We start from the raw sequence: 26,520 nt of genomic DNA on the forward strand, positions 1-26,520 counted from the left end.
CTAAATAAATGAAATATTGCTATTACATAGGATATGATATTTTCCCTTTATAAAGTACACTGATCAAAATAAAATAATGAATATGCATTGTGCTCTTTCATCAGATCAGAATGTCATCAGATAAAACCCTAATAATCCAAATGTACCATTTTGTAAATGGGGTTAGCACATGCACACCTTGCTGCTGTGGGGAAGATCTGTGCCCTGTTGATTGTAGATTCTTTTTACCTATGTATTTATTTTTACAAATGGTTGCCATTTTCTTTTGTTCAGAAGACAAATTAAGAAAACCTTCTTCGAAAGCTTATGAGAGAGAAAGTATTGAAACTTATTAATAAATTTTATTCGGACAAGCAGATAATCTTGTATTACAACAGAGCATGATTAAAGACTGTGGTACTCTAGGGAGCCCAGCAGATATGTACATTTATATGAAGACCAATAGTGATGCACCTCAGAGCTGATCATGATCAAGTTAAAAAAAAAAACTTGACTTGAAGCACATGAATCAATACATATCCTTCAGGTCATGACCAGCATGAAAACAAATTAGAACAGAGGTACTTAACAGCAATGTTGCCTGCCTATAAGTACAGCAATATGCTGCATTTAGGATTAAAATCAGTATCTAATGTAGTGTTAGCACTGAGCCCTTAAGAAAAAAAAAGGGTATACACTGCCCTTTATTTCTCAGTTAACACACATCCCAAAAAGGAAACTATTCACACATTAAGAAAGTGATGGGGGATACACTTAATAAAAAAATCCCATTTGCCCCTAATACTGGAAATTGTCTACTATGATTGGGAACTGATTGATTAGTAGGAGTCACTGCTGGGTATGGCCCATAGATACATAACAGTGCTGCTGCATATGGCAAGCCACATTCATACAATAGGCTCCACCTAAGAATGGTGTCTTATGGCACAAGACATACAGGCAAGCACCTTAGTACCAGCTCCAGCAGTGAGACTTAGCAAGTGAACCTTCTGAATGATGACAACCTAGAGTAGAACTTTATTTCCTCACAGATATCAGTTCAAGTTTCTTGACATCTCAGGAAGACAGAAGACTTAAGGCTTTGGTGGCAATCCTCTGAGAGTTCATAGATACTCTTCCCTCCTAAAGTAGAATAGGAAAACCAAGACATGATAGGACAGTCTCCCGGGCTTGGGTTGGGGTGCAGGCTGACCTTTCAGGGAAATGAATACCTATTATTTAGTAGGTGGAAGAAGCGGTGCTCATTGCATCATCTGCAAGTTTGGTGCTAGCAGGGTGTATACTGGCAAAATACTTGACATCATTATCATAATCCATCTGTAAAGCCACAATCGTCTGCTCCACAGCTTCTTGGTGAGAGTTGGCAGAGGTTAAGAAGTACTCTGGGGGCAGAAACAAAATGCACCACATTACACAGATAAAAACCAAGAATATAGCTTACCCCAAAAAACAAATAAATTCCATAAATACTTAAATTTAGTAGCAGTCAGTGAATACAACTTTTAAGGATTAATAATCGAGTTGGAAAGGGTTAACTACCCAAGTGATGTTTTGGGTATTGAAATTTTCTGCCGCTTTCACTGTACAGGAGGTCCCATACTTAAGAACACCCGACTTACAGATGACCCCTAGTTACAAACGGACCTCTGGATGTTGGTAATTTACTGTACTTTAGCCTTCGGCTACAATAAACAGCTATAACAGTTCTCAAAGGCGTCTGCAATTAAGCTTTATTGACAATCCAACACTTTTAAAATCTAATGGTCACAGACACCCCAACATTTTTTAGCTGGGGTTACAATTCCGACTTGCATACAAATTCAACTTAGGTTCTGTAGGTTTGTTCTTATCTTATACGTAACCCGGGAACTGCCTGTATTTTAAGGTTTTCCTGTGTGTAGAGCCCTATAAGTGCTTGTTTTCTGCAGGACAGACACCCATCCACCCAGACATCCCTGTAAAAAACCCTAAAGAGTCAACACACTGTTTAAAGTTGGTTTCTCATACATTGAGGGGTGTAGCTTCTATAAAGGGGTAATTTATGTGGTTTTACTAATATAAGTCCTCTCAAAGTCACTTGAAAACTGAGCAGGTGCCTGTAAATATAAGGTCTTGACGATTTTCATAAAAATGTGAAAAATTGCACCCATGTTTCTAAGCCCCATAACAACCTAGTAAAATGAGAGTATGCATAAAATGCCAAGTGGACATTTGGGAAATGTTATTTATAAAGTTATTTGGGTGCTATGACTACTTGGAAACCAAAAGAATTTAGAACCCTGAAAATGTATTTTCATTATTAAATGCAAAAGATTTCATCCAAACATTTCCACTAATTTGAAGTACAATGTGTGACGAGAAACCAATCTCAAAATTACTTACATATGTTAAAGCATTTGAAGGTTATAACCACTTATAGTGACACAGGGAGGATTTCAAAAATCGGGCTTAGTTCAGAAGCCTTAAAGTGGCTTGGTCCTTAAGGGGTTAATCAATCTCTGCTGTCTTAATAGCAGACCGATAACATGTCAGGTGGTTCAAGGCAGAACTTTTTCCTGCCTCCCATGCACATTGTCTGGATGTGTATAGATTAATTCACTCACCTTTCTCTAATAGCGTTTGCTTTAAGGTCTTTGCAAGGAGGACTCTGACATTTGCTACTCTGTCAGAGGCAAGCTGGAGTAGATGAGGCATCAAATGCATAGCAAATTGCTCCATAGGAAGACAGTCATCTTCAATAAGGGCCTGGCAAGGCAAAAAGAGATATTACATTTAATATGACATTGAAAATACTAGCAGACATTTACTCACATGACAACAGTCTCCTCTGTTTATATCTCAACTTCTTAAACAGCAAATGTGATACAGGAGACCGATAACCAGCTACTCTAACCCTCAACATCTGTAATTGCCAGGGAATCTGAGGCTACATAGTAATGCATAGTCTAAGACAGTGATTTTCAACCAGTGTGCCGCGACACATGGTCGGGTGTGCCGCGGGGAAAGTTCCCCAAACTATGGTGCCCCCTGTGTTTTGTTTCCCGGCAATGCGCAGCGATGCGCAGTCACGGCTTCTTACAATGTAGGAGACATGTACAATAAGACATGCGCAAGCTTTGAACCTCGCGCGACAACATGACATCACTGAGGCCGGCGCATCATCCTGAGAGCGGAGCCCACCGCCAAGGTAATGCCCGCCAATAATGCTGACTATATGAGCTTTTGCCTGAGTATATGAACTGTTGGCAGAATACTCAGCATATGAGCTGGTACTTTTAGTACTGCAGCAGTATACTGCATATAACAATGAGAAATGTAAAATGAGAAATACTATAGTCATGAGGCTGGAGTACTACTAGTACCAGCTCATATGCTGAGTATATGAGCTGGCACTTGTACTCTGGCCTCATGGCCATAGTACTTCTCATTGTACCCCTTTATTTTGCAGTATATGATCCACATAATAATCAGCACCATATACTAAAAACAGGGAGAAACTGAGAACTGTTGAGGAAGAGCTTTGTGTGTGTCTTTCCACCATTCCTGCCAGGATATCCCTTTTGAGTTTATCGAAACAGGCCCAGGTTTCACACTGAGTGAGTAAAATAAATTTAGAATCTATATTATTAACTATATGTATAATATGACTGTTTTAGTGTCATTTTGTGCTATTTTGGTTGGTGGTGTGCCCCAGGATTTTCTAAGTATAAAAAGTGTGCCGCGGCTCAAAAAAGGTTGAAAATCACTGGTCTAAGAGGATCTGTAGACGTGCACGGTTTGGATACTGGCCATCTAGTTTTAGCTTAAAATGTAGCAAGTTTAATATTTGAGAATGTCAGCAATCATTTGCATTTGAAGGGAAGCCCCCAGTCGAATGCAAGTCAAGTCTTTGCTTGACATCATGTTTGGTCTGTTGCCCCCCACATGACTATTGTATTTGTGCCATATAAAATACAGAAAACTAACCTGGCATATAAACACAAATGTTTGTCTCCCTGACCATTTCGGGCTCTTGCAGAACTGCTCCACAAGCTTATTCATGAGGTCCAGGGCCAAGGTTGGCGTTGGGGCAAAGTATAACTTCTTAACCATCTCACTAACCTGGAAGAAATCCGATTCAATATAAATGAGAACAATACAGTCAAAAGGAAAGCAGAATACGAAATATATGCTTATTTGCTCTAGGCAAATATTACTAAAACAAGATAAATTTACAATTTTTTTTTTTTTTTTTTTTTTACAAATCTTCAAGCCCCCCCACTCAAGTTTTCTGATTGAATAAAAATAGATATTGCAATTTTATGGAAACATAAACCCACTCTATGAGGACTGGGCAGAAAGAACACTCACCAGTTTATAGGATATCCAGCGCACAGAAGATACTTTGTCCCCACAGAGAGTTAAAGCAATTGGAAGTAAATAATCATAAATATCCCGGGCACTGTACAGTTCAAGTAGAAGAATCAACTGCCTAGAAAGACAAGAAGAACGCATATTTCATTTAAGTAAATCAGCTAATGAATGTATACTGAACAGGTAATGGTTGTATTACTTCCTGGATTACTTCAATACTCTAGAGCAGTGGTTCTTAAAGGGAACCTACCACTACGAATCTACCTATAAAAGGTAGATCGGGTGGTAGGTGGATGTAAGGGACGTGAGGAGAGCTCTTTTTAGAGCTAATCCTCACGTCCCCGCTAACTTTTGGGAAACTTTATTAACCTAATATGTAAATTTAGTTATGCGGCTACTGGGGCGTGGAGTAGCCGGCACGAGGCTACACAGCGCGGCTACTCCACGCCCCAGTAGCCACATTACTCCTCCTACCCTGTTGTGTCCGGGCATGCGCAGTAGCCGGCTTGTCAGACGAGGGCGCGCAGCTACGAGGAGCTGCGCGCCGGACACAACAGGGTAGGAGGAGTAATGTGGCTACTGGGGCGTGGAGTAGCCGCGCTGTGTAGCCTCGTGCCGGCTACTCCACGCCCCAGTAGCCGCATAACTAAATTTACATATTAGGTTAATAAAGTTTCCCAAAAGTTAGCGGGGACGTGAGGATTAGCTCTAAAAAGAGCTTTCCTCACGTCCCTTACATCCACCTACCACCCGATCTACCTTTATAGGTAGATTCGTGGTGGTAGGTTCCCTTTAACCTTGTTTGAGGTACCAAACCCACCAGTTTCATATGCACATTCACCGAACCCTTCCTTAGGAATAATTCAACTATGTGATATGTGTGTGTCTTGACCTCCATGGCGGAGGCTCCACTGAACCCCAAAGACCAACTCACCGAACCCCTAGGGTTCAATAGAACCCTGGTTAAGAACCATTGATCTATAGACAATTGAAGAGGATTTGTGGTCTAGAGTTGTTCCAAGTTTTAAGGTCACCCAAATCTACAGGAAAGGGAAACCCTATCTAATGGGTGGAGGTCCAACTTATGGGATCGTCACCGATCCAGAGAAAAGATGTCCTGTTTTCACCAGTATATGGAGGGACAGGTTGGGCATGTGCCTGGCTGTTCAATTCAAAGTCTAGACAGTGAATGGACTGACAATAAATAGTAGTGCTCAAGACGTATAAGTGCTGCACTCACCAATTTCTACTACTGAATGTAGAAGAAGGGTGTATTCTCAAACCTGCTGCTCCATCAGCAAATCAGAATGGAGCCCCTGTTCTTGTTAGAAGTAGGTGACCCAGAGGTTGAACCCCTTACAATCATATTGTTCTCTTTTATAAAGTGAATAGGTGATAAACTTGGTACAAACTCTTTAAAAAGGTATTCACTTTCATTCACTTCATATGAGGGCTGCACCGGTAATATGACTGGACACTATAGATAGATATGTTCTATTTACAACCATAGCCGAGCCATGTGGTGCGCCTCAACAGATCAACTAATAAATATTTACCCTGAGGATAGGCAGGGAAAGGATTAGGCTGGAAACCAATGCCTTTCTTGGAAGCCTGCTACTTCCAAGATGTTACTTCCTAGCATTATAGGGGTATCATGGGCTAAACAATGGGCCAAATCAGAATGAAAATGAAGTGAGAGATACTGTAGGAACATTTTTTTTTTGGTACTGAAATAAAGAAATATTTTTTTTAAGTCTCCAGGAGGAACATACTCTGCCAATTCTGCTCTGAAACGCCAGTTCCGACAGTTATCAGTCACCAAGAATTCTTGCAGTTGATAAAGGTATTCCCGTCTCTTGTCAGGCTGTAGAAGCTGAAAATAAGACAATAAGCAGTTATAAGATGTAATTGATACGAGATCTCAACGAACTGAAATTTATATTGTAACTGGCGGCTAATGGCACACTATGCATTATTTTCTGTGTATTCTTTGTTTCCATAGCGTCCACCAAGGCAATGGTAGATTAATATCCAGACACTTGTGATTTCTTTGTACTAATGATTGTTATACTGATAGGAGTTTATTTTGTCACTTTACGCTGCAAGTGGCATTTATGATAGAGGGTTTTACTTTGAACATGTACACACAGAATTAGCCTTTTTCTAAAGACTTATAAAGCATAAATACTCACTTTTAAAAAGTCATAGAGATGCTTTAGAACACCTATCCTGACTTCATCCAGGTCCTTTAGAAACCCATTGAAGATTGGCAGCAGGTCTGCTGCAGTAAGGGAATCACCAAGTATTAATGCTAGCTCATGAATGGAAAAGGCCAAAGTTCTCCGTACTTTCCACTAATAAGAAAAAAAATAATTAAGAATCAAGGAAACCAACAAAGTAAATCTCATATGTAGCTTTCAAAGTAAAATGCCAAATAGGAAAGTATTTTATATACCTGCATGTCTGCTGCCAATGTCTCATATGTGTCCCGTAGACAGTGCCAGTTGTGTCTACCCAGTGTGAGGGCCACTCCTGGAATGCTATAGGCACAATGCTTTGCAATTTCTGTGTCAACAGTCTGGGCACGGGATGGATCAGTCATGGATAAATACTGATCCAATAGGGCCTGAGGTATAACATCCTAAGAACACAATAGAACCACGGCATTATATTTGCACTTAAGATATCAAAAATATACATGATAAAAACTCACCACACACCTGCACTTTGGACTTCTTTTCCTCTTCAGGGCTATAGCCGCTACTAGTGCTCAAGTCGGAATCATTGTGGATGTAGCGCAGGGTGGACTGCATGCACTGTGGACAGTCAGCATATTTAAAAGGTAGTTTAAAAGAATTTAAGAGTAAACAATTTAAAGCATATCTAAACATCTGACATTATTACATCAATAGTGCAGATAATACATGTTGTAATGTACTTTAAGAAGTATCTTCCAGTGTCCTTTTCTCTGCCTTTCCGCCTCATTAAATCAGCTTTGTCTTATTCTCCACTGACAGCTGAGAGATTAAGGAACCTGATAAAGTGTCTATAAAGTTAAAGGGGTATTCTCATCTGGACATTTACAATTAATTTAATTAAATTCATCTTGTATAGTTAGGCTTCAAGCACACAAATGTATGAAAATGCAGTATAGACGCAGTAATTACATGTAGCATAAGGCCCCATTCATTACAACGGCAATACAGCCCTCCGTTTTACTGGCCATATTGTGCAATGGACCATACGAAACTTTCTATTTCCATTCCGTACACCCATAGAAATCTATAGGAACATATAAAATACTGGTTGCATTCGTGCTGCATAGCGTTTTCACCATATCCGGGGAGACCAGAACCAGTGGGAGGTACATTCTGTCAGGAAGCCCACCGTATTTTATACAGATACCGTGTCATAGGTGCGAATACGAATAAAAACGTCCTGTATTTACAGCCAAAATACAGTTGTATATACAAAACAGGAAAAAACATCAAGTTCAACCAAGGAAGGAAGGCACGCACAGTCAACGTTATTTTGATGCAAAAAGACATCTGTATCTTTCTTGAAGCTCTCTGTCCCTACTGTGATTACCACCGGAGGCAGGCTATTCCACAGAGTTTCAGTTCTCAAAGTAAAAAAAAGCCCTGTCGCCTCTAGTGATTAAACCTTGTTTTCTCCAGATGGAGACATTTGATTGGATTTAACCTGGAACAACTTTTGGCCATATTTTTGTATGGACAATTTATATATTCATATAAATTAATCATGTCCCCTCTTTTTGAGACTATATAAATCTAATTCTGTTAATTTTTTCTCAAAACTGAGACCCTCCATATCCCTTATTTTTAGGGCTCTTCATTGTACCCTCTCCAGCTCCAGGGCATCCTTTTTATCGACTATTGCACAGCACTGGACAGCATACTCCAGGCGAGGCCGAACCAATGCCTTGCACAGTGGTAATATTACATCCCTGTCCCGAGTGTCCATACCACTTTTGTAGAAGATCTTGCTGGCTTTAGAGGCATCTGATTGACATTGCATGCTATTATTCAATCTATAAAGTACTATTACACCGAGGTCCTTCTCAACAAGGGACTCTCCCAGAAATATTTAAACATTTCTTCCATTGGATGTCAAATTCCTTTAAATGTAGCCATATTGTCGCTTAGAAACAAGATAGATGACCTTGGATACGACCCCCCCCAAACTCTGTCATGGGTGGTCAGGCCTGCACTATTGCCAGACCACCTGGATTAAACATTCATTACCACAGGTTGACTGTGGGATATGCAGTAACTCCTGAAAAAACAATCACTCCAGTGATTGTGGTCGTATCTAAGGACAGCTATCTAAAATGGGTACATTTATGGGACATTTCTTCAGTTGCATGTTATTAAAAATGGGTCTATGTGAAAATAATGTTTGTACATTAAATTAAATGCGAGTGTCCAGATAAAAATACTAGTGTAACTCTTTACAGACAGTACCTGGGTAATTTAATATTCTCAGAGAGCTGAAATAAAAAATAGTTTTAAGTTGCTAGCTGCAAAGTTAAAGTATAACTAAACATTTTAAATCCAACAAAGAATTTCCAAATCATTAATCCACTTAAGAGGAAGATGTGTGTGGGTATCTACAAGTTGGTAATGGATATTCTACTGCATCAGAAGAATTAGGGAAAAAAAAAACCCAAAACTTCTGAACACTAAAAATATTTACATCAAAGAATGTGAGCTATGGAGATTAAAACTGAAAAATTATAAATGTAATCATTATATACCTCTACAGAATCACTGATCAGAGGGATGGAGTTATCTTGGGAGACTTTGCAGCTAATCCTCCCCGTCTCAAATATCTCATTATGGTAGATGATCTCCGAATTCAAGTGAGAGGATTTTTTATCTTCCTGAGTTTCTAAGCTGGAGGCGTTAAGGGCAGCTGTGAGGACATCAACTTGTGCTTAAAAAAAAAAAAAAAACAAACAAACAAAATCAATGAACAGTAATGCACATTTTAATAATATTTCTCAGACCAGAGACCACAGTGCCCGCATCAACAATGGCCTGAAATACCTCTACTGCTCCACACCCAGGCTCTAGGCTCCATAAATGGCAGACCAAAGGCCACAGTCTTGTCTTCAGCTGCCTGGCATAGCCAGGGGACGTGGGAGGGTTTCGGAGAGAAAATGTTCATTTCTTAGGACAAAATGCCAGTCCTAGGTCCCCATCAGGTTAAAATGCATTCATGCACAAGCAAAAAAGCCTAAACTAATTACCTTTAACATCAGGATCATCTATGTGCGGCTCCAGATTTTCGATCATTTCTTCCAGCTCTTTTCTAGTAGCCATGGCTATATTAGGGGAGCCAGGGGACGATGTCTTCTGAGCTACTAGCCTACTGTCTGAGCTTTGTGCTTCAGCTTGTGTATGCCGAAGTTCCATATCTATATCTATTTCAGGAATTGGAGTCCTCCAGTAATGGAACGAATTGAACAACTCTTGTTCAGTAACACGGTTCTCCTGAGATTGCAATTCTAAAACTTTAGATGTTTCTGCATCAGGAGAATCATGTTCTGGTTCATCAGAGTCAACTGAATTCTCCAAAGGCAAAGTGCAATGTGAAATGAAGTCAACCGAATAATTGTTGACCCTACAATGTTCATCTGAAGCTGGATCATCATCCAAGTTGGTTTCTAGCTTCACAGTGAAGGTTACAAGGCTGTTGTCAGATACTCGAGACTCGTCTGTTGTGGCAGCATCTTCTAGTGTAACATTCTCAGTATGTTCCTGTCGGTGATCATTTGAAGGGCTGCTGGAAGAAAGCAATTTTAAATAGATACTCATTGAAAGTAAAATATTAAAACAAAAAACTATTAGGCTGCATTCATATGCAGTTGCCGGCTGCACCGTAGCACTGTGGGTAACGGCAGCACTACTCCCCCCCAGCGGTCTCTATAGGGATGTATGTCGCACGGCGCTGTAATACGGGAAAAGATAGGACACGTCCTATCTTTTTCCCAGGTATGGAGCGGTACGGTGCCGTCGTGCGCCCATTGCCGTCTTTGGGGGACGTATACTCCCTTGCGGCAATGTGAATGTATCCTTAAATGTTGCAGCAATTTACCTTTCTAAATTTTAAAGGAAAGCTACCATTTCATTTGATGCAGTATGAACCAAACATACCTTGAGAATGCTGTAGCTATACTGATGCAGAATCATATCTTGTTTAACCCTGAGCTGAGTGGTTTTGCAGGAAAAATAATTATAAAATTCAGGACCTTGGGAAAGTTGGGTTGCATCCTGCAAGCTGTACATAAATACATTACACAGAACTTCCTTAACTGTCCAGACAGGACTTATCAACCTGAGCTGGATGACTCATACAGCAGCTGTGGATGGTGCAGTGATTGATTACTTTTGCCTGTTGGACACAACACAGTGATTACATTAGTCTCTGAAACCGTGCAAGAGGAGAAGCGCTGAACCAGTGAGAGAAGCTGCAGAGCCTCATTATTCAGAATTTTATAATTGAGTTTTCAGCAAAACCACTCAGCTCAGGGATTAAACATGATACGTTCCAGCATCAGTGTACCTACAGCATTCTCTGTTTCACAACGCATTAAATCAAATTTCAGAAAATTTGCATAATGCAGCATATGAAGGAAAATGTTTCAGTAAAATAGATCCTCAGCTGTACAGGAACCTTTAGAAATGACATCAGTGCCATTTGAACAAAAATGACCAACCTCTCAATGGCTTCAGCCTCTTTTACATCCTCTGTGGTTTTACAGTCTTCTTCCTTAAAGTATTGTCCAGAACTTGATGGATTTGCAAAAGTAGAGATAAAAGGCCCAAGAGATTGAAAGGCAGCTTGGCGTACCTATGATAAAATAATTAAATGTCTTATGTATTATCGTCACTTGCTTAGCTTATAGGATATACTGCATGTATGCAATGTATAAAGGCTATGCTTGTTGGCCACATAAGCTGCAAAAAAAGACCATTACTGTTTCATCAGATTTTAGCGACTTCAGTGCACATCTAGAGACTACTAAAGAGCTTAACTGTATAGCAGACTGAGTGCTATGTAATATATGACTCAATACTGAAACACTTGCAGATTTCTTTTTAGTTGGTCTCTTTTTTTATGACACTAAGTACTCACTGCAGATGTACAATACTTTCCCAATGATTAGGATGACAATGTTTTTTTCCCATCATAAATGCCTGATCAATTCCCGAAAGAAGCAATTAGGTAATCCAAAAGAAAAGTAAAACATTCGCACAAGGAAGCCATGTCACCAATAGTTTAGTCTCTGTCCTTAAAGGGGTTGTCCCATCACAGCAAGTTAGGCCCTATCCACTTGTGATCCATGGGAGTCCCAACGCTGAGACCCACTCCAGTCATCAAGTTGTGGATAGATGGGACAACCGCTTTAAACACCCAGCACCTGATAATTCCAGGTTCCAATAGGAATCCCAGTAGACTCAGGTCTCCTTTGCGCTGCTGTGAATAACACATAGGAGTTGGCTCTAGAACATGTGCAGTAGCCGACTGCCCTTGCATTCTCATCATTCTGAATCTGAGCACTAGGAGCTGGAGATCGGGCCAGGCAAGAATCGGGTTACCCGCACTCCAGCTGTCCCAGAGTCTTCTTGCTATAAGTGCTGCATGCTACGTAAACAAGTGACTGCAGTATTTGACCTTTTTTTTATTTTTAAGAAGGCAAAGATCTAAGTACTTAAAGAGACTATTGGCAAGATTTATCAGAAGTGTCTGAGGTAAAACTGTTCTAGTTGCCCATGAGCCGAGCTTCAATATTATTAACAGCTGTGGGAAAATTAAAACGCTGACATATGATTGGTTGTCCTGGGCAACTAGATTAGTTCTGCTCTCAGACATTTGTGATAAATCTCCTCTTATCTATATCTGTCTGTCAATGGAGACTTATGACCGCTTTATGCAATTAAGGCATGGTCACCTCTGAGCCCACAGATTGAGGACTCCATTTCACCATTATATTGATCTGTAACGTCTTATTTTATTAGTATAATTACCAGAAAGCTCTGTAAAGCGCTGATTAACTTTACCACACAGAGGAGCACAACACTTATAGCTACTGCTGATGACTAGAGATTCTGTCATACAGTTATAAACGATGGAGAAGAGGAGTGCAGCCTCTGACTGTATATTTCTAGTCTTGTACTTATTCTAGGATAATATAGTACGAAGGGTTGCCCCCCCCCCCCCCAAGCAGCTATAGGTGGCACAATCTCTAGATGATCATGTGATACTCTGCGAACGCATTACGATATAGAAGACAACATGGAGGTGCTGAAATCTAACAGTCAGGAAAATCACTAATAAAAGCGGAGGTAAGCAAAATGTGTGTCTCCCACACTCCCCATGCACATAACAACCAGGCAAGGGGTGTAGGTACGGAGAAAGGGTTATTTCCTGGACTTACTTACCCATCTAGATGGGTCACTTATTAAGTTAATAAAAAGGGCAGATAGTCTGGTTCGGCGAAGTTCCTGTGAGGTGGCACATGACACAGCCATGAAACACTCGGCACAAGCTTTCCGCACACCCCATACATTGTCTGAGCACAGCTGGAGAAAGCGAGGCAACTGCAATAAAGACACAATCTTAATATTTGCAGCATAAATAGATCGTTAATATTCCCAATCGCACGACCAATTTCTCACTCACCAGCATCTTCTCTGTTGCATCTTGTCCAACAACACTGCAGATATCCCCAAAATTGGCTGCACAAACCTTAAGACATAAAAAAAAACATGCTAAAAGACAAACCCCTTGTATTTATCAAACAAATAGATTGACACTTTTGTAGCTGGTATCACGAAAGGATATTTAGAGGGGTTGTGGCTATGTACCAAGGCCAAGTTGTGCCAAACCTGCTGCATTTTTCTGGTCTGAACCAAGTCTTCTAACTAGACAGTCCCAAACCATGACAGGTTTATCATTCCGCATCAGACTATCTAGACTAACTTTAAGTAAGAAAGGTGCACAGACAATTGATAAACCCAATTGTTTATTATAAGAATGAAATGTATACAGTAATTTCTGGTCATAGAGGTTCCATTCTTTTTCAGTAGCAGACATTGCATCTTGGACCCTGAGGTCTGGCTGCAATATCTTGACAGAGGCAAAGAAATGTGCAACTTTACAAACCGTCCTAAGATGCAATTGTTTGTACCCTCAGCCTTTCTGTATTGCATACATTCATTAGGAGGCATCACAGTAAGAATGCATTTTACTCCATTTATTTGGTAGACCCTGGTGAAACACATAGACTGGAGTCTATTAAGACCACAACAGTTCTGTTCTGCAACTACCGAGCCATTAGACAAAGTCGGGAGTGTCAGTGTACTAGTGGGAACTGCAAAGCTTGGGAAGGAAGATGGAGAAGAGCAAGCATAATCAATTTACCCCCCTTTGCCACCAAGGTTTTCATGCAATTTTCCATATTGCACACAGAATACATTTACAAACATGCAAAAATGATCAATAGCAAGACCCGACGTACCTTACGGACATGAAACATTCTGCAGTCACAACACATTTCACAAAAACGGGGAAGGATCAGCCTCTCTGTAATATCTTTACCCACCATTGAGGCCATTTTACACATTATCTATGAAGAAAATATAAAAAACATAGATTGCAAACCATTCACATGTAGTGCTAGACTATAAAAAAAAGCTGCAAAACTCAAACTACCATTAAAACATCCTTATATTTCATCATTACATAGTGTTAAGAATATAAAAGCAAGTGTTATTCTATTTGTACAAAAGGTGGAAAAGATTGTATTTAGATTTTTATCTAGCTTGAGCTTCGAAAATATATGGTATATTCAGCCTCATATGTACAGCCTATACACACTGTTCATCAATAACATTACAACCACCTGCCTAGTGTGCCGACTCATCTACTGCTATTTTGTGTCCTTTAGCAGTGTACTTTTCAAAGGTTTGTCCACTTTAAGAAAATAACTGTATAACTTTTCATTACACAAACAATTTCCCAAAATACATAGTTTCAATTCATCACAGATTTATAGATCTCTCATTCAACAGGAAGCCTCATTGTTTGCGTCCTGTGTATAAAAATAAGTCCATGGTCATGTGATGTCCACAGGTGCACAGCTCGTTAGTATCACAGAGCGTAATTAGAGCTGTGCACCTGTGTGACCTCACATGACCAAGGACCCGTTTAGATCCACAGGATGTAAACAATGGAGCTGCATATTGAATCTAATGTAGAAAACTAATAGCAGTTATTTACTGAATGTGGAAAATCCATTTAATTACAACATATTTTGGAAAATGAGATTTTCCAAACCAGCTTAATTTTCTCAGCAAACCCACAGATGCTCAGTTGAATGGACAGACAGGTAATAGAGCTCTTATGTTCCCTACAATGTTTCTGTAGTGTGGCAGGATGGGTTATCACCCTGAAATGGGGACACATCCATGAGGACACATTATTGCCACAAATGGATGTACAAGGTTTGCAACACTATTAGCAGCTGGACAGGGGTCAGACGAACATTGTAACCCAGCTACAACTACTACCTTGTATGGAGCAAATAATGCTATTTATACAGCCACACACACTTGGTTTCAGAGGTAGGTAATACAGTATTTCTACTGCGACACAGGATGAGAATAGCGTGTCCTTGGTACTTATGAAACTCGCTCTGCGTTTCAAGTTTTTCTTCATTATATTTATTTGTGTATTCCCATTACAAGACAACAAAAGCACAAACGAGACAAAGATCTCCTGGACAGTGACAATAATCACAATAAGATATACAACAAGCTTAGAACTCACGGCTACAGCTTCAGTCTTGACGTCATCATTGCTGTCTGGGGCAGTGAGATCAATGAGCACTGGACATATTTGACTCTCCACGTCAGATCTTTCAATCAGTTCCTGTTCAAGTAACACCAGCAATGCTGCTTGACTTGTCTTTCTAACCTGCATCAGGTAAATTGCACAAATAATTCTTAAATTGCCCCAAACCGATGGTCTTAATTTTAAAATCCCTTAGTATAGGTGTAGTCAGGGCCCCAACTGGCTAAAATTTTAATCTAAATACATACAGTCATCATACTGTAAGTGTAAAAAAACACTTAAATGTATTAACAATATAATTTCTAGAACTCCCTCATTTTTTGTCCGCTTATCTAATAAAATCATTATGTCCCATTAAAGAGAACCTGTCACCAGAATCATCAACATAAACCTCAAGCAAAGATTTGTTGGTAAATTGGGGTTTTTATCATAAAAGAAGGAGGGAGAATAGGTCAAACCCTACCAGAGGGTTGTTAGTTTAGTGGTGTAGGTTCCCATGAAATGCAGGTATGCATGGAACTTTTATCACCCTCAAATAAACGATAGTGAGGTTTACCCCCCCCCCCCCCCCAAAATTAAATTAAAGGAAATGGAGCAGCACAATGAAAATGGAGGATCCAGTCCGGAAAAGCCCACTTGAAAATGGCTCCATTTAAGAAACATTGCATTTTCACTCTGTATTCTGAGCCATGGGCAAACAACTAAAATTACATGGAAGTATAATAAGTATATAGTACAAATAATAAATTAGTAAAACATTAATTCTCAAACCTGGTTATTCTGGTCAGCGAGATACCTCACTACAATGGGTAAAAGATATTTGGAGAAAGCATGGGGAATTGATGGTCTGTTTTCTTGGCAGAACATTGCAAGGTGAGGCACTTGTTCCATAAGTTCGGCTCGTACTGTGGGCTCTGCGTAGATACAAGGCGGTAAATGTTGAGTATTACAGTAGTTGGTAGCAAGTAATAATAAAGAAACTGATGAGCGCACTTCAAGCAGCACATATTTTGCAGAAGTTGGACATGTTAGTTCCAGTTATAAATTGGCACATACCAGAGTCTTCTGAAAGCTTTGTAACCCTTTCTAGCACAGCAATACAATCCTTCTCGTCATCACTGACTTCTTTTAAAGTGTCCAGTAAACTTCGTGCAACCATTTGTCTGTATCGCAAACAAAGAAAAAAATTTAAACTTGATAATTGTTGAGGAAAACAATCAAGCATCAACAAAAAAAAAAAAGAATTCATCATCACAGATTACTACAAGACTTCCTAGTAAGGCTGGTAGCTTCACATTCAAATTCAGCCATGTCCACAATGAGAGTCATACAAAGAATAAGGGAATAGGAAGCTCCGATTTTTGGGAAAAGAACACAAATCAGCTGGCGATGCACATTTTCCTTTTCGGCTAAATGAGCCTTTTCACATTATAAAATCTCCTAGTTTTCTTTTTTTTTTAATGGCTGCTAACAAGCTTCCTTATCTGGAAGAAAATATTTCAATGTTTACTTTGAAAAATATCACATACTATTTCAACAAAGAACTTTACACATTTGTGCTCATTCAACCAGTCAGGGCATGCTGCCCACTGGCACAGGTCTCTCAGGGTTAGGGAGTAAAGGCCAAATTGTTTTAGATTAGCCATGAACTCCTAAAAGAAACTGAAGCTTCTTGCACAGAGAATGACAAAAAAAACAGCATTTCTTGCCTTACAGCCAGTCATAGCTGTAGTAAAAGGACTTGGCCCAAGTTTAGTCATCTATCTCCATGGTGTATACACTGTGTGTAGAGATGCAAGTAGATGGCTCCTTACATTGTGCAGGGAACCACAGTGAAATTGTAGTCCTCTCCTAGTCAAATAAATGGGCAAATCGATATGCACCAAACGGCATCCGCCTTAAATTTGTACGTTTTTTTTTTTTGCTCTGTAAGATTATAGGTTAGACTTGATAAACCAGCATATTTATTCAATATTCTATGATAACATGAAAATGACATAGGCCGCCTGTTTCTGACCATGCACACTGGGTGACATTTATCATACGATACACAATGACATTTATCATATGATTAAGTCTCTGCCCCTCCGGATATATTGCGCTATAGCCTGCAAACTTTCTGGACTGCATAAAAAAGGAAATATCACAATTATTGATGGCTGATTATTGGGCTTGTACACCAGAAAATTGGCATACAAATCCTGAAAAATGTCTCCCACTGTGCTGAAAACAACTGATCTTTGCAGGCCAGGAGTCAGAGACTCTCCCCAGTCTCTTATTAATGACCTCTCTATTTGTTGAATAGAGGAGCGGAGAGTAAGGCTACGTTTTTGTGTGAGGAGAAGAGACTCGCCCAATTCCATTGCGTTCTGTAGACGCAAATGTTAACAGAAATCTTAACACAATGTTATCTGAATGTTATGATGTAAACGGGTGTTAAAGCTCCTCAAAAATGTGTTAATAATATGTTAACATTGCAATTAACATAACACGTAAATGCAATGTAAACCTTAAGTTCTGTTATCGCAACGTTCACACAGAGTTGACGCATTGCAAATGCTATCTTATTGAAACTTGAGAACACAACTTTTGGATAAGACTTTAATTAAATTGGCCACTCCACCCCTGCAAGTTACCTTCACACATTTGTGTGCTTTACTGGACCACAAATGAATTTGCAGCCCATGTCTTTTCTGTGCGAGAGGTCTGCTCACAGTAGAGAAGTCTTATGGCGAGAGACAAGTGGACCCAAACTTTAGGTTCAGTGTTTTAAGTGAAACACCTCGGCCTAACCCGGATCTCTTGTTTGATGGACTGTAGAACATCCATTCAGGCAGCTTTACACCCCTAGCAACCAGGTATGGCTGTGATTGGCTAGGTGGACTAATCAGTCAAGCTTAGTCGCTAGGGGCTTAAAGCACTACAGCCCATGAAGAAACACATCCGGGTTAGGTGGAGCTGCTGAACAGAGAACAACAAATTTAAAGTTTGGGTCTGCTCATCTCTACTCACGGCTTACACTGTTCCATGTGTAAATGTGTATGTGATTAGGTGATGCCCCTTCACTGTAGCATTTTAATTGCATTTCAAATCCCAATTCAAATAAATTGTAGCTCTTGCGAGTGGTGCCTTTATTCCTTTTGTTTCATGATGGACCCAATTAAAGGGTAGGGTACGTCGGGCACCAGAGATAATCAGCACAATTTCCATTTGTTAGTCTAGTATAACAAGGTGAATGCTTGGTCTCTGTACATACCTGTTGAATAGGTTTTCACTTGCAGCGTACTTGTCTAGTCTTCCAATAGGTGTCAACATTTCATCTTGTGAGACGAAGTCCAAGGCTGAAGGTATAATAATCACATCAGACTCTGAGCTGTAGTCATCCACACCAACTATCAGAGACATCAGAAACATGACTTGAAAAATCAAGATACATTAAACTACTGACTGCACTTCTGCACAGATAGGCTGCTCTGATCTGTTCTCCATAAAGATCAAGACCATACCGTATGTGCCACCAAGACCTGAAAAGTAAATCATTTTGGGAACATTAAGGTTAACTTAATCTCTTTGTAACCAGGGAATTTGATGTCTGGAAGTCCACATCAAAATTTCTGTTTTCAAAATAAAACATTTCAGGGGTCATACTTATGACCCTTATACTGAACTTTTTCAATGTGCCAACACTGGACAAGTATCTTTTCTTTTTAAAGTTTTACACAGAGAAAAACTAGCAAACATTGTACAATAAAAAAAAAAATTCAATTTTCTTTATTTGTAATGAAATATAATAAACCTCATTAGACTTGTTAGAAAACATTAGGGATACAACATCATGAAAACGAAGGAAGACACGGACAGCTCAAGCAGGGTAAGGGTTTTACGCAAAGCTCTGAACAACTCCTGGATCACCGCTCAATTCATGATCCCTAAATGTAAGGAATATTGCACAAGCTCTAACCTACCAAGACCTGAGCATGAACCTAAACCGATAGCCCAGACAAAGAAAGGATTAAAGGAAATTTACCATGAAAATTAAAGCATGATAAACCATGATCAACTTTTAAAATTATGATGAGACAGAAAAATGTCTCACTGCAGCAGAGGAAATTTTAGCATATGGTGGGAGACATTTATCACCTGCTTATGCATAAGAGATTAACTTTAGAAAATGGGAAACGCTCACGTCCTAAGGCATAAGTTGACCAGGAGTTATTTTATTTTCTTTCAACCCTGCATTGTCCCATCACCTTTATTCTTTTCGGAAAACTGTAGCATTACATTCAAATTTGTTGTTGTGTTAGGGATCGACTTTTTAAAGGGTATGTCCTCCACATAGTCCTATAATTGCTGACCGTGTAGAGACTAAGGACTAAGTCAGGTCATTGCTGCAGACAGTTCTAGACGCACCATATAATCTGTACTCCGCATTGTGGCCTAGTTCTGACTAGAAGGCCATGGTAATGCCAGAAGTAGGCAGCACGTAGGTCAAGCATAGGGCCAATTTGCCGAATTGTATTCAGACCCTGTAGATCCTGATAATTTACACACTTACATTTCAACTTCTATATTGACAAGGTAATTGTATTGCAAGTAAACATTGTCTTGACTACACGTACATCCTCCAAGTTGTCATGACCGCGCTACTTTAATTAAAGGGATATTCAGGGATTTCAATATTGATCATCTTACCTTATTCATATCAAAACAGCAGGAGTCTGGGCATGTACGGTCGGTGGTTAATAGGACAAATCTAGATTTGTACACCAGTGCAGCCAGAGGTGCTTTATGTATTTTTCAGCGCCAGAGGAATGGTGGTCTCATCACATGCCAAATCTCCTCCAAGGGGTGGCTGTACTCACAGAATAGGTGCATTTCGTTCCATAGACTATGCAGTATGAAGCATAATGGACTTGCACCACTACTGGTTTTGGCTCACAATAACTGGTGAAAATAACTGAAGACCTAACAGAGATGTGAACCGAGCCTTACAGAGCACTGGAGAGAGGAGTGCACTTAATTCTAATGAGCTCACACTTTATACTAGATGCTTTATTGCATTTAAAATGTGCCAAGCCCTCTTCTACAGCTTGTTATCAAATGTATTAAAAAATGTGGCCTAAATATTCTCAAGTATTAGGCAGTTATAGAAAAGTATACAGAACTTTCCTGTGAGGAAGAGGAAGTCTCACTTTTCCACAATGAAAAGATGATTTCAATAGAAAAGACAAATCATCTCTGCTCATTCTTCCTTTCTAGTCTGGCAGGGTCTGGATTTGCTCATGGAAGGGCATAGGTGTGCGGCACCAGCATCATCTCAGGCTCTCAACACGAGCTTGAAGATGTGTCCATGTCCACTGCTGGAAACTGTGTGCGCTGCTATGCAACAGAGTAAGCAAGGATGATGGAGACATATCCTTTAATCAACTATGTATCTAACGTGGCCTCTGGCATAGAAAACCATACCAACAAATATTCATTACAGTCTGAAGATGTAACTGAATAAATAATTACAACATGAAGCAAACACCCTTAGGCTATGTTCAGTGTGTATGCCAGGAGAGCTCCCAGGGGACATGCGGATTGTGTCCATAGACTTATACTTTATACCCTCCTCAGTCCCTCCCTTTCCACAATCCGCCTCAAAGCACAAATCTAAACAAAAAGGTATTTTTATTGTCAATTATTGCACCTCTGGAACTGTGTCGCCACTTTCCATCTATGCTAGGTCTCGTGATAACTTTCAGATTTCAGACTTGCCCCCTTCTTTATGAATCAAAGTAATGGTTAGGTGCTTTGATTATTTGCAAAGAAAAAAAAAAAAAAACTCAAACACTATTTACACAAAACAAGAAAAAAGTTCCATAGGCACTTTTCCTTTTTTTAACCTGCTTCCGCCTGAAAAAAAAGTGTACATTGAGTGAAGGATATTCCCCTATGGGGGTGGCAAGCTAATGTATGGCTGTACATACGCTCTGGCTGCCGCTGATATTCACTCGTCATCCTGCTTTCAGGAGGGAGAGTTAAGCCGGAAAACAAATCCCACTGTATGAGCATATATAACGGAGGGAAGAAACTCCTTACTGGCCAATAGAGCCATCAGGGGACTTCACTAGAAGATATTCTACAACTTCATAATCTCTAGTTACATAATGGTGAAAACCACAATAAAAAATTGCTTAAATCAATTAAGCTCCACACTAATTATTATGATTTTTATAATGGACTGGACTAGATTAGACCCAAAATAAGCAACACATGAAATTTTTGCGCCAGTCAAAAGCCAGAAAACTGCTGTATTCGCAATCATACATTCACCCAGCAGAAACTAAAATGGTCTTTTAGGCAGTGAATACAGTTTATGTATCAAGTACTACATCACAGACAGAAAATCTTATAGCTAAAGTATATGAAAATGAAACTTACATCCATCTATTTCTTCCTGAACATCGTCCTGCAGTAGTGACAAATCTACAAGAAATACAAACATTTACTGAAATACAGTCAGGACGATAACATAGAAAACAGAAAGTGAACGGCAAAACATCTATACATTACTCTCCCATCCAGTAATACACAAACATTATCAGAAAAAGGAAAGAATTTAAAGGGGTATTCTCGTCTGGGCAATGACATTCAGTTTAATTAATCTGCCATGTATAAACATTTCTTCAATTGGATGTTATTAAAAAAAATGTTCCTGTGTGAAGATAATTTCCCATAAACATAGCCATGTTGTCCCTTAGAAACGAGATAGCTTCCTCGGTTACGACCACGTCACACTCTGGCAGCGGTGGCCAGACATGCGCTATTGTGTCTTGTCTGACCTCCTGGATTCAGCGATCATCACCACAGGGTGGCTGTAGGATATGGAGTAACTACTGGACATTTCATATATAAAAACTTTTTGTGTCTTTATGCAATCCCACCAGCAGATGTGGCTGTATCCAGGGACACAGCCTTGTTTCTAAGGGACCAAATCACTACATTTATGAGAAATTATCTTCACACAGGAACATTTTTTTTAATAACATCTAATTGAAGAAATGTTTATATATGGCAGATTAATGAAAATGAATGTGAATGCCCAGATGAGAACACCCCTTTAAGCAAATGAACTTTACCAATGTAGAATGATGATTGTGGGGAACAAATAGAACCTCGAGTGACCAGGGCCGCAAATGAACACAGTCTAGTAAAGCACAAATATGCAAGTCCAGAAATTAACAATAAAGGGCCATGTCTGGTTTGTACGGGCCTTATTAGGAAATACGGGACCATCCCTAGAATCAGCTGTTAGCATAAGGCCACATTCACATGACCGTTAGGGGTCGTATGTACGGCCGCAAGCTTGCAACTGTATATACATCCCCCATTGGCCGGCAATGGGCGCACGGAGCGGTATGGTGCGGCACACGTGTGGCTCCGTACCCGTGGAAAAGATAAGACAATTCCTATCTTTTCCCGTATTACAGCGCCATGCATCTCTAAGGAGAGGGGTGAGCAGCGGTCACCCCCTCCTCTCCCTTGCGTTGACGTGTGTCACACGTTGGTGTGAATGTAGCTTAAGAGAAAGGAAAAGATGGTTCACTGTATGAATGTCCCCTGAACTAAAAGCGCTTTTTCTAGCTCAAAAGGGATCTCATAAAACTTGATGGTATTTGATTATGCAATTGTCTGGGTCACATGGAGGTTGAAAAACATGGCTGCTTTCTTCTAAAATCCTGGGCACATCAGACCCTGGTCTGTGCTCTTTTAGCTCTAATGTATAGAGATGAACGGAGCTTAGTCGCAATACCACACACTACCAATGGTCAGAGAGGAACAGTTTTTGATGTTTTTTCAACCTCTGGCCAACCCCTTTATATTGCAGCAGAGGGGTTTCAGCTCTAGGAGACTTGATTCGTGCAGCGGCTCCTTCACAGCAGCGCTCCACATAACCAAACTGTGCAGGGAAATACAGAAGTCCCGCTAGATATCAGCAAAACAACTAAAGGTAAAACCCCTGTAATCAGAGGGATAGGATAGCTAGAAATAAAATATTTCCGAAGATGAGAAATACCCCTTTAATTCAAAATATCTCAAAGAGAGTTCTTGTCTGCGAATGTGTTTGTTTTTATATTACCTAGCAGGTAATAACACTAATGTTTTGTTGGGTTTAAATCATTTATGTTTAAAAAAAAATTAACTTTATTCAGAGTAAAGCAATAACCCAAACAAGAACAACTTTTACAGAATATGGTAGAAAAGTGGATCTTCTATTCTGTACTACCCTGTTTCCCCGAAAATAAGACAGTGTCTTATATTAATTTTTGCTCCTAAAGAGGCACTAGGTCTTATTTTCAGGGGATGTTTTCTTTTTCCATGAACAAGAATTTACATTTATTGTTGAACAAAAAATCAACTTCTCTAACCTCCTTATAACTCTCCAAACTCTGAATTTCATGCTGTATTTCTTGTGACTCCATTTCTATTAGAATCATTGGCCCCGATCTCTCATTATTAGTAAATGCACTTTCCATAAATGACCCTTCTTATCCTGGGAGCTGCTGGTATCACATTTGCAGCACAACAGCCAGTGATTTACTTCCATGAATTCTTCCCCATGTCACATCCTTCTAAAATATTTCCTAATACTAATGTATGGCGTGGGGGCAGCTGCTGCAATGACTGCCGCTAGGTCTTATTTTCAGGTGAGGCTTTATATTTCTAAGCCTGAACAAAATTGTACTAGGTCTTATTTTCGGGGGATGTCTTATTTTAGGGGAAACAGGGTAGCACATACAACAGAACCTGCAGGCCTCATGACTGCAACTACAGTGACAACTGAGGGAAAATTCACACTTTATGCATAAGGTATTGTGAGCCAAGGTGTGGGGACACAGATAAGATGCAATGGAAGAAAAGGAACCTATTCTGTGTTTGACAGCTCCTGGGTCCAGCTCACAATAACTTAGGCTTTATCAGGGTTACTCTACACCCATCTATTACTCACTTTCTATCCTATCTACAGCTGGCGTCACACATCAAGTATTTGTCAGGAAAGCTCTTAATGTACACGTCCATAGACGCATACTGGCGGCTGGAGGCTCCTTTATGGCTATATCAATATACGTCTCATACAGCAGAATGTAAAAGTGTGGTAGACTGCGCCAACGGAGGCCATAAGAGGCAATGAGAGGCAGATTACACTGGTTGGCATCAATCTCCATTAACCGGAGACAATGCGTATTCCCTCTGTAATAGCCTAAAACTTTGTGTAATAACATTAGATTTCTGACTGATGTCTGGGACTAGAAACCTAATGTGAAGGAAGACGTGAGGAGAGGAATGATCCGTCTGCGGAGAAGTCACAGGCGAATAGAGGAAAAGACACAACTAAAAGACAATCACAGCCTTTAGCTGTACACACTGCATTGTCTGGGGAAGTCAACACACAAGACAGTTCACATGGGACTCATCACCCAGCAATGTCATGTCCAACCCGCGCACATACGTGTAACATGGGACTGTCACCCAGCAATGTCATGTCCAGCCCACACACATACGTGTAACATGGGACTGATACACTGGTGCTGCTGATACACTGGTGCTGCTGATACACTGGTGCTGCTGATACACTGGTGCTGCTGATACAATTAATGAAATAGGAAGTTATCACACCTCACACTGCGGTCAGGGCAGCTCTGTGTGTCCCACTATGATGACATTCACTTTATTTCACGGCACACGCACAAAGCCACAGCCTCCCCTCACTATGGCAGCCACCAATCTACCTGCCTGGACAGACTGTCCCTCCATACTGACCAGTCCCCACACGGGAAGACTATGGAGCTGCCCTGACACATGCACGCTCTGCCCCTGGGGACACTTGTACAGCACATGACACACTCTGACACGCACACGGCGCCTCTCACCCGCCATCTTGAGCCCCAGGCTGCGCCGCTACATGGAGTCTGCAGCCCAACAGTCTCCGCCTGAGCCCCGGGTGTGTGCAGCGCCCGTACCGGGGAGTGTGCGCTCGATGACGGGGTTGCCGCGCTCGGTCCCGGCTGCTCCCCGGATCACACACACATCACCCCGCTCATCCGGACACAGCAGCCGCCTCTTCCTGTGAGCACACGGCGCGCCGCCCCTTCCTCATCACACACCTCATAATAACAGGCCTCTGCCGGGGGTGCACGGCCGCCGCTGCCAGCACAGGCCTTATGTGTGCCCGGTGCCCTCCTGACAGGAGGAACTGCCGCTCTGGAGGGTTATTCCTCCACAAGAGGGGCAAATGAGTTCAAGAGGAGGCTGCGGCTGCACTTGTTTGTGCTAAAGAATAGGATAAAACTTTAGGAATCCTACATGGGGAAGTGACATGAGGGCTGCTGTTATGTAAGAAAGAATGGGATGTGGAGCCTGGCCCCATCCACAGCCTGTACCCAACCGCAACATTGCCCCAATCCGCAGCCTGGCCTCATCAACAGCCTGTACCCAACCGCAACATAGCCCCAATCTACAGCCTGGCCCCATCCACAGCCTGTACCCAACCGTAACATAGCCCAAATCCGCAGCTTGGCCCCATCCACAGCTTGGCCTCATCAACAGCCTGTACCCAACCGCAACATAGCCCCAATCCGCAGCCTGGCCCCATCCATCCACAGCCTGGCCCCAACCGCAACATAGCCCCAATCCGCAGCTTGGCCCCATCCATCCGCAGCCTGGCCTCATCCACAGCCTGGCCTCATCAACAGCCTGTACCCAACCGCAACATAGCCCCAATCCGCAGCCTGGCACTATCCATCCGCAGCCTGGCCCCATCCATCCGCAGCACAGCCCCATCTGCAGCCTGGTCCCATCCATCCGCATGCAGCACAGCCCCATCTGCAGCCTGGCCCCATCCACAGCCTGTACCCAACTGCAACACAGCCCCAATCCTCAGCCTGGCCCCATCCATCCGCAGCACAGCCTCATCCACAGCACAGCCTCATCCATAGCCTGGCCCCATCCACAGCCTGTACCCAACTGCAACACAGCCCCAATCCGCACCACGGCCCCATCCATCCGCAGCACAGCCCCATCCACAGCCTGGCCTCATCAACAGCCTGTACCCAACCGCATCATAGCCCCAATCTGCAGCCTAGCCCCATCTGCAGCCTGGCCCCATCTGCAGCTTGTACCCAACCGCAGCCTGGCCCCATCCACAGCTTAGCCCCATCTGCGGCGCAAGTAGTGGGTCATAACGTAGGCGGTATGGGTGGTCGCCCGGGCGAGAATGGACACATCCTCCATTCCCCAAGA

General features: G+C 41.2%; 1 protein-coding gene across 7 annotated transcripts; it reads right to left on the reverse strand.

Annotated features, from left to right (window-relative positions):
* Window positions 1-321: 321 nt before the first annotated feature.
* PPP4R1 (protein phosphatase 4 regulatory subunit 1) lies at window positions 322-25,444 on the reverse strand. 7 transcript variants are annotated; one of them, XM_072152235.1, is made up of 21 exons: window positions 25,152-25,374; window positions 21,661-21,705; window positions 18,491-18,626; window positions 16,291-16,397; window positions 16,006-16,148; window positions 15,211-15,357; window positions 13,901-14,008; window positions 13,063-13,128; window positions 12,822-12,980; window positions 11,096-11,229; window positions 9,626-10,161; window positions 9,131-9,309; window positions 7,074-7,169; window positions 6,809-6,994; window positions 6,546-6,707; window positions 6,126-6,226; window positions 4,351-4,471; window positions 3,967-4,101; window positions 2,604-2,745; window positions 1,212-1,382; window positions 322-1,122 (listed from the first exon to the last, which is right to left on the reverse strand). In XM_072152235.1, exons 1-20 carry the CDS (start codon window positions 25,156-25,158, stop codon window positions 1,219-1,221), a joined length of 2,874 nt encoding a protein of 957 aa, XP_072008336.1. In that variant the 5' UTR covers window positions 25,159-25,374; the 3' UTR covers window positions 322-1,122; window positions 1,212-1,218. The 7 variants fall into 7 exon arrangements, with proteins under 7 accessions (XP_072008336.1, XP_072008339.1, XP_072008342.1 ...); XM_072152238.1 differs by lacking the exon at window positions 25,152-25,374 and adding an exon at window positions 25,386-25,444 and having other exon boundaries at window positions 322-1,382; window positions 18,491-18,575; XM_072152241.1 differs by lacking the exon at window positions 25,152-25,374 and adding an exon at window positions 25,386-25,403 and having other exon boundaries at window positions 322-1,382.
* Window positions 25,445-26,520: the final 1,076 nt, after the last annotated feature.

The sequence above is a fragment of the Engystomops pustulosus genome, chromosome 5 (assembly GCF_040894005.1).
Source record: "Engystomops pustulosus chromosome 5, aEngPut4.maternal, whole genome shotgun sequence".
Classification (NCBI taxonomy): Eukaryota; Metazoa; Chordata; class Amphibia; order Anura; family Leptodactylidae; genus Engystomops; species Engystomops pustulosus.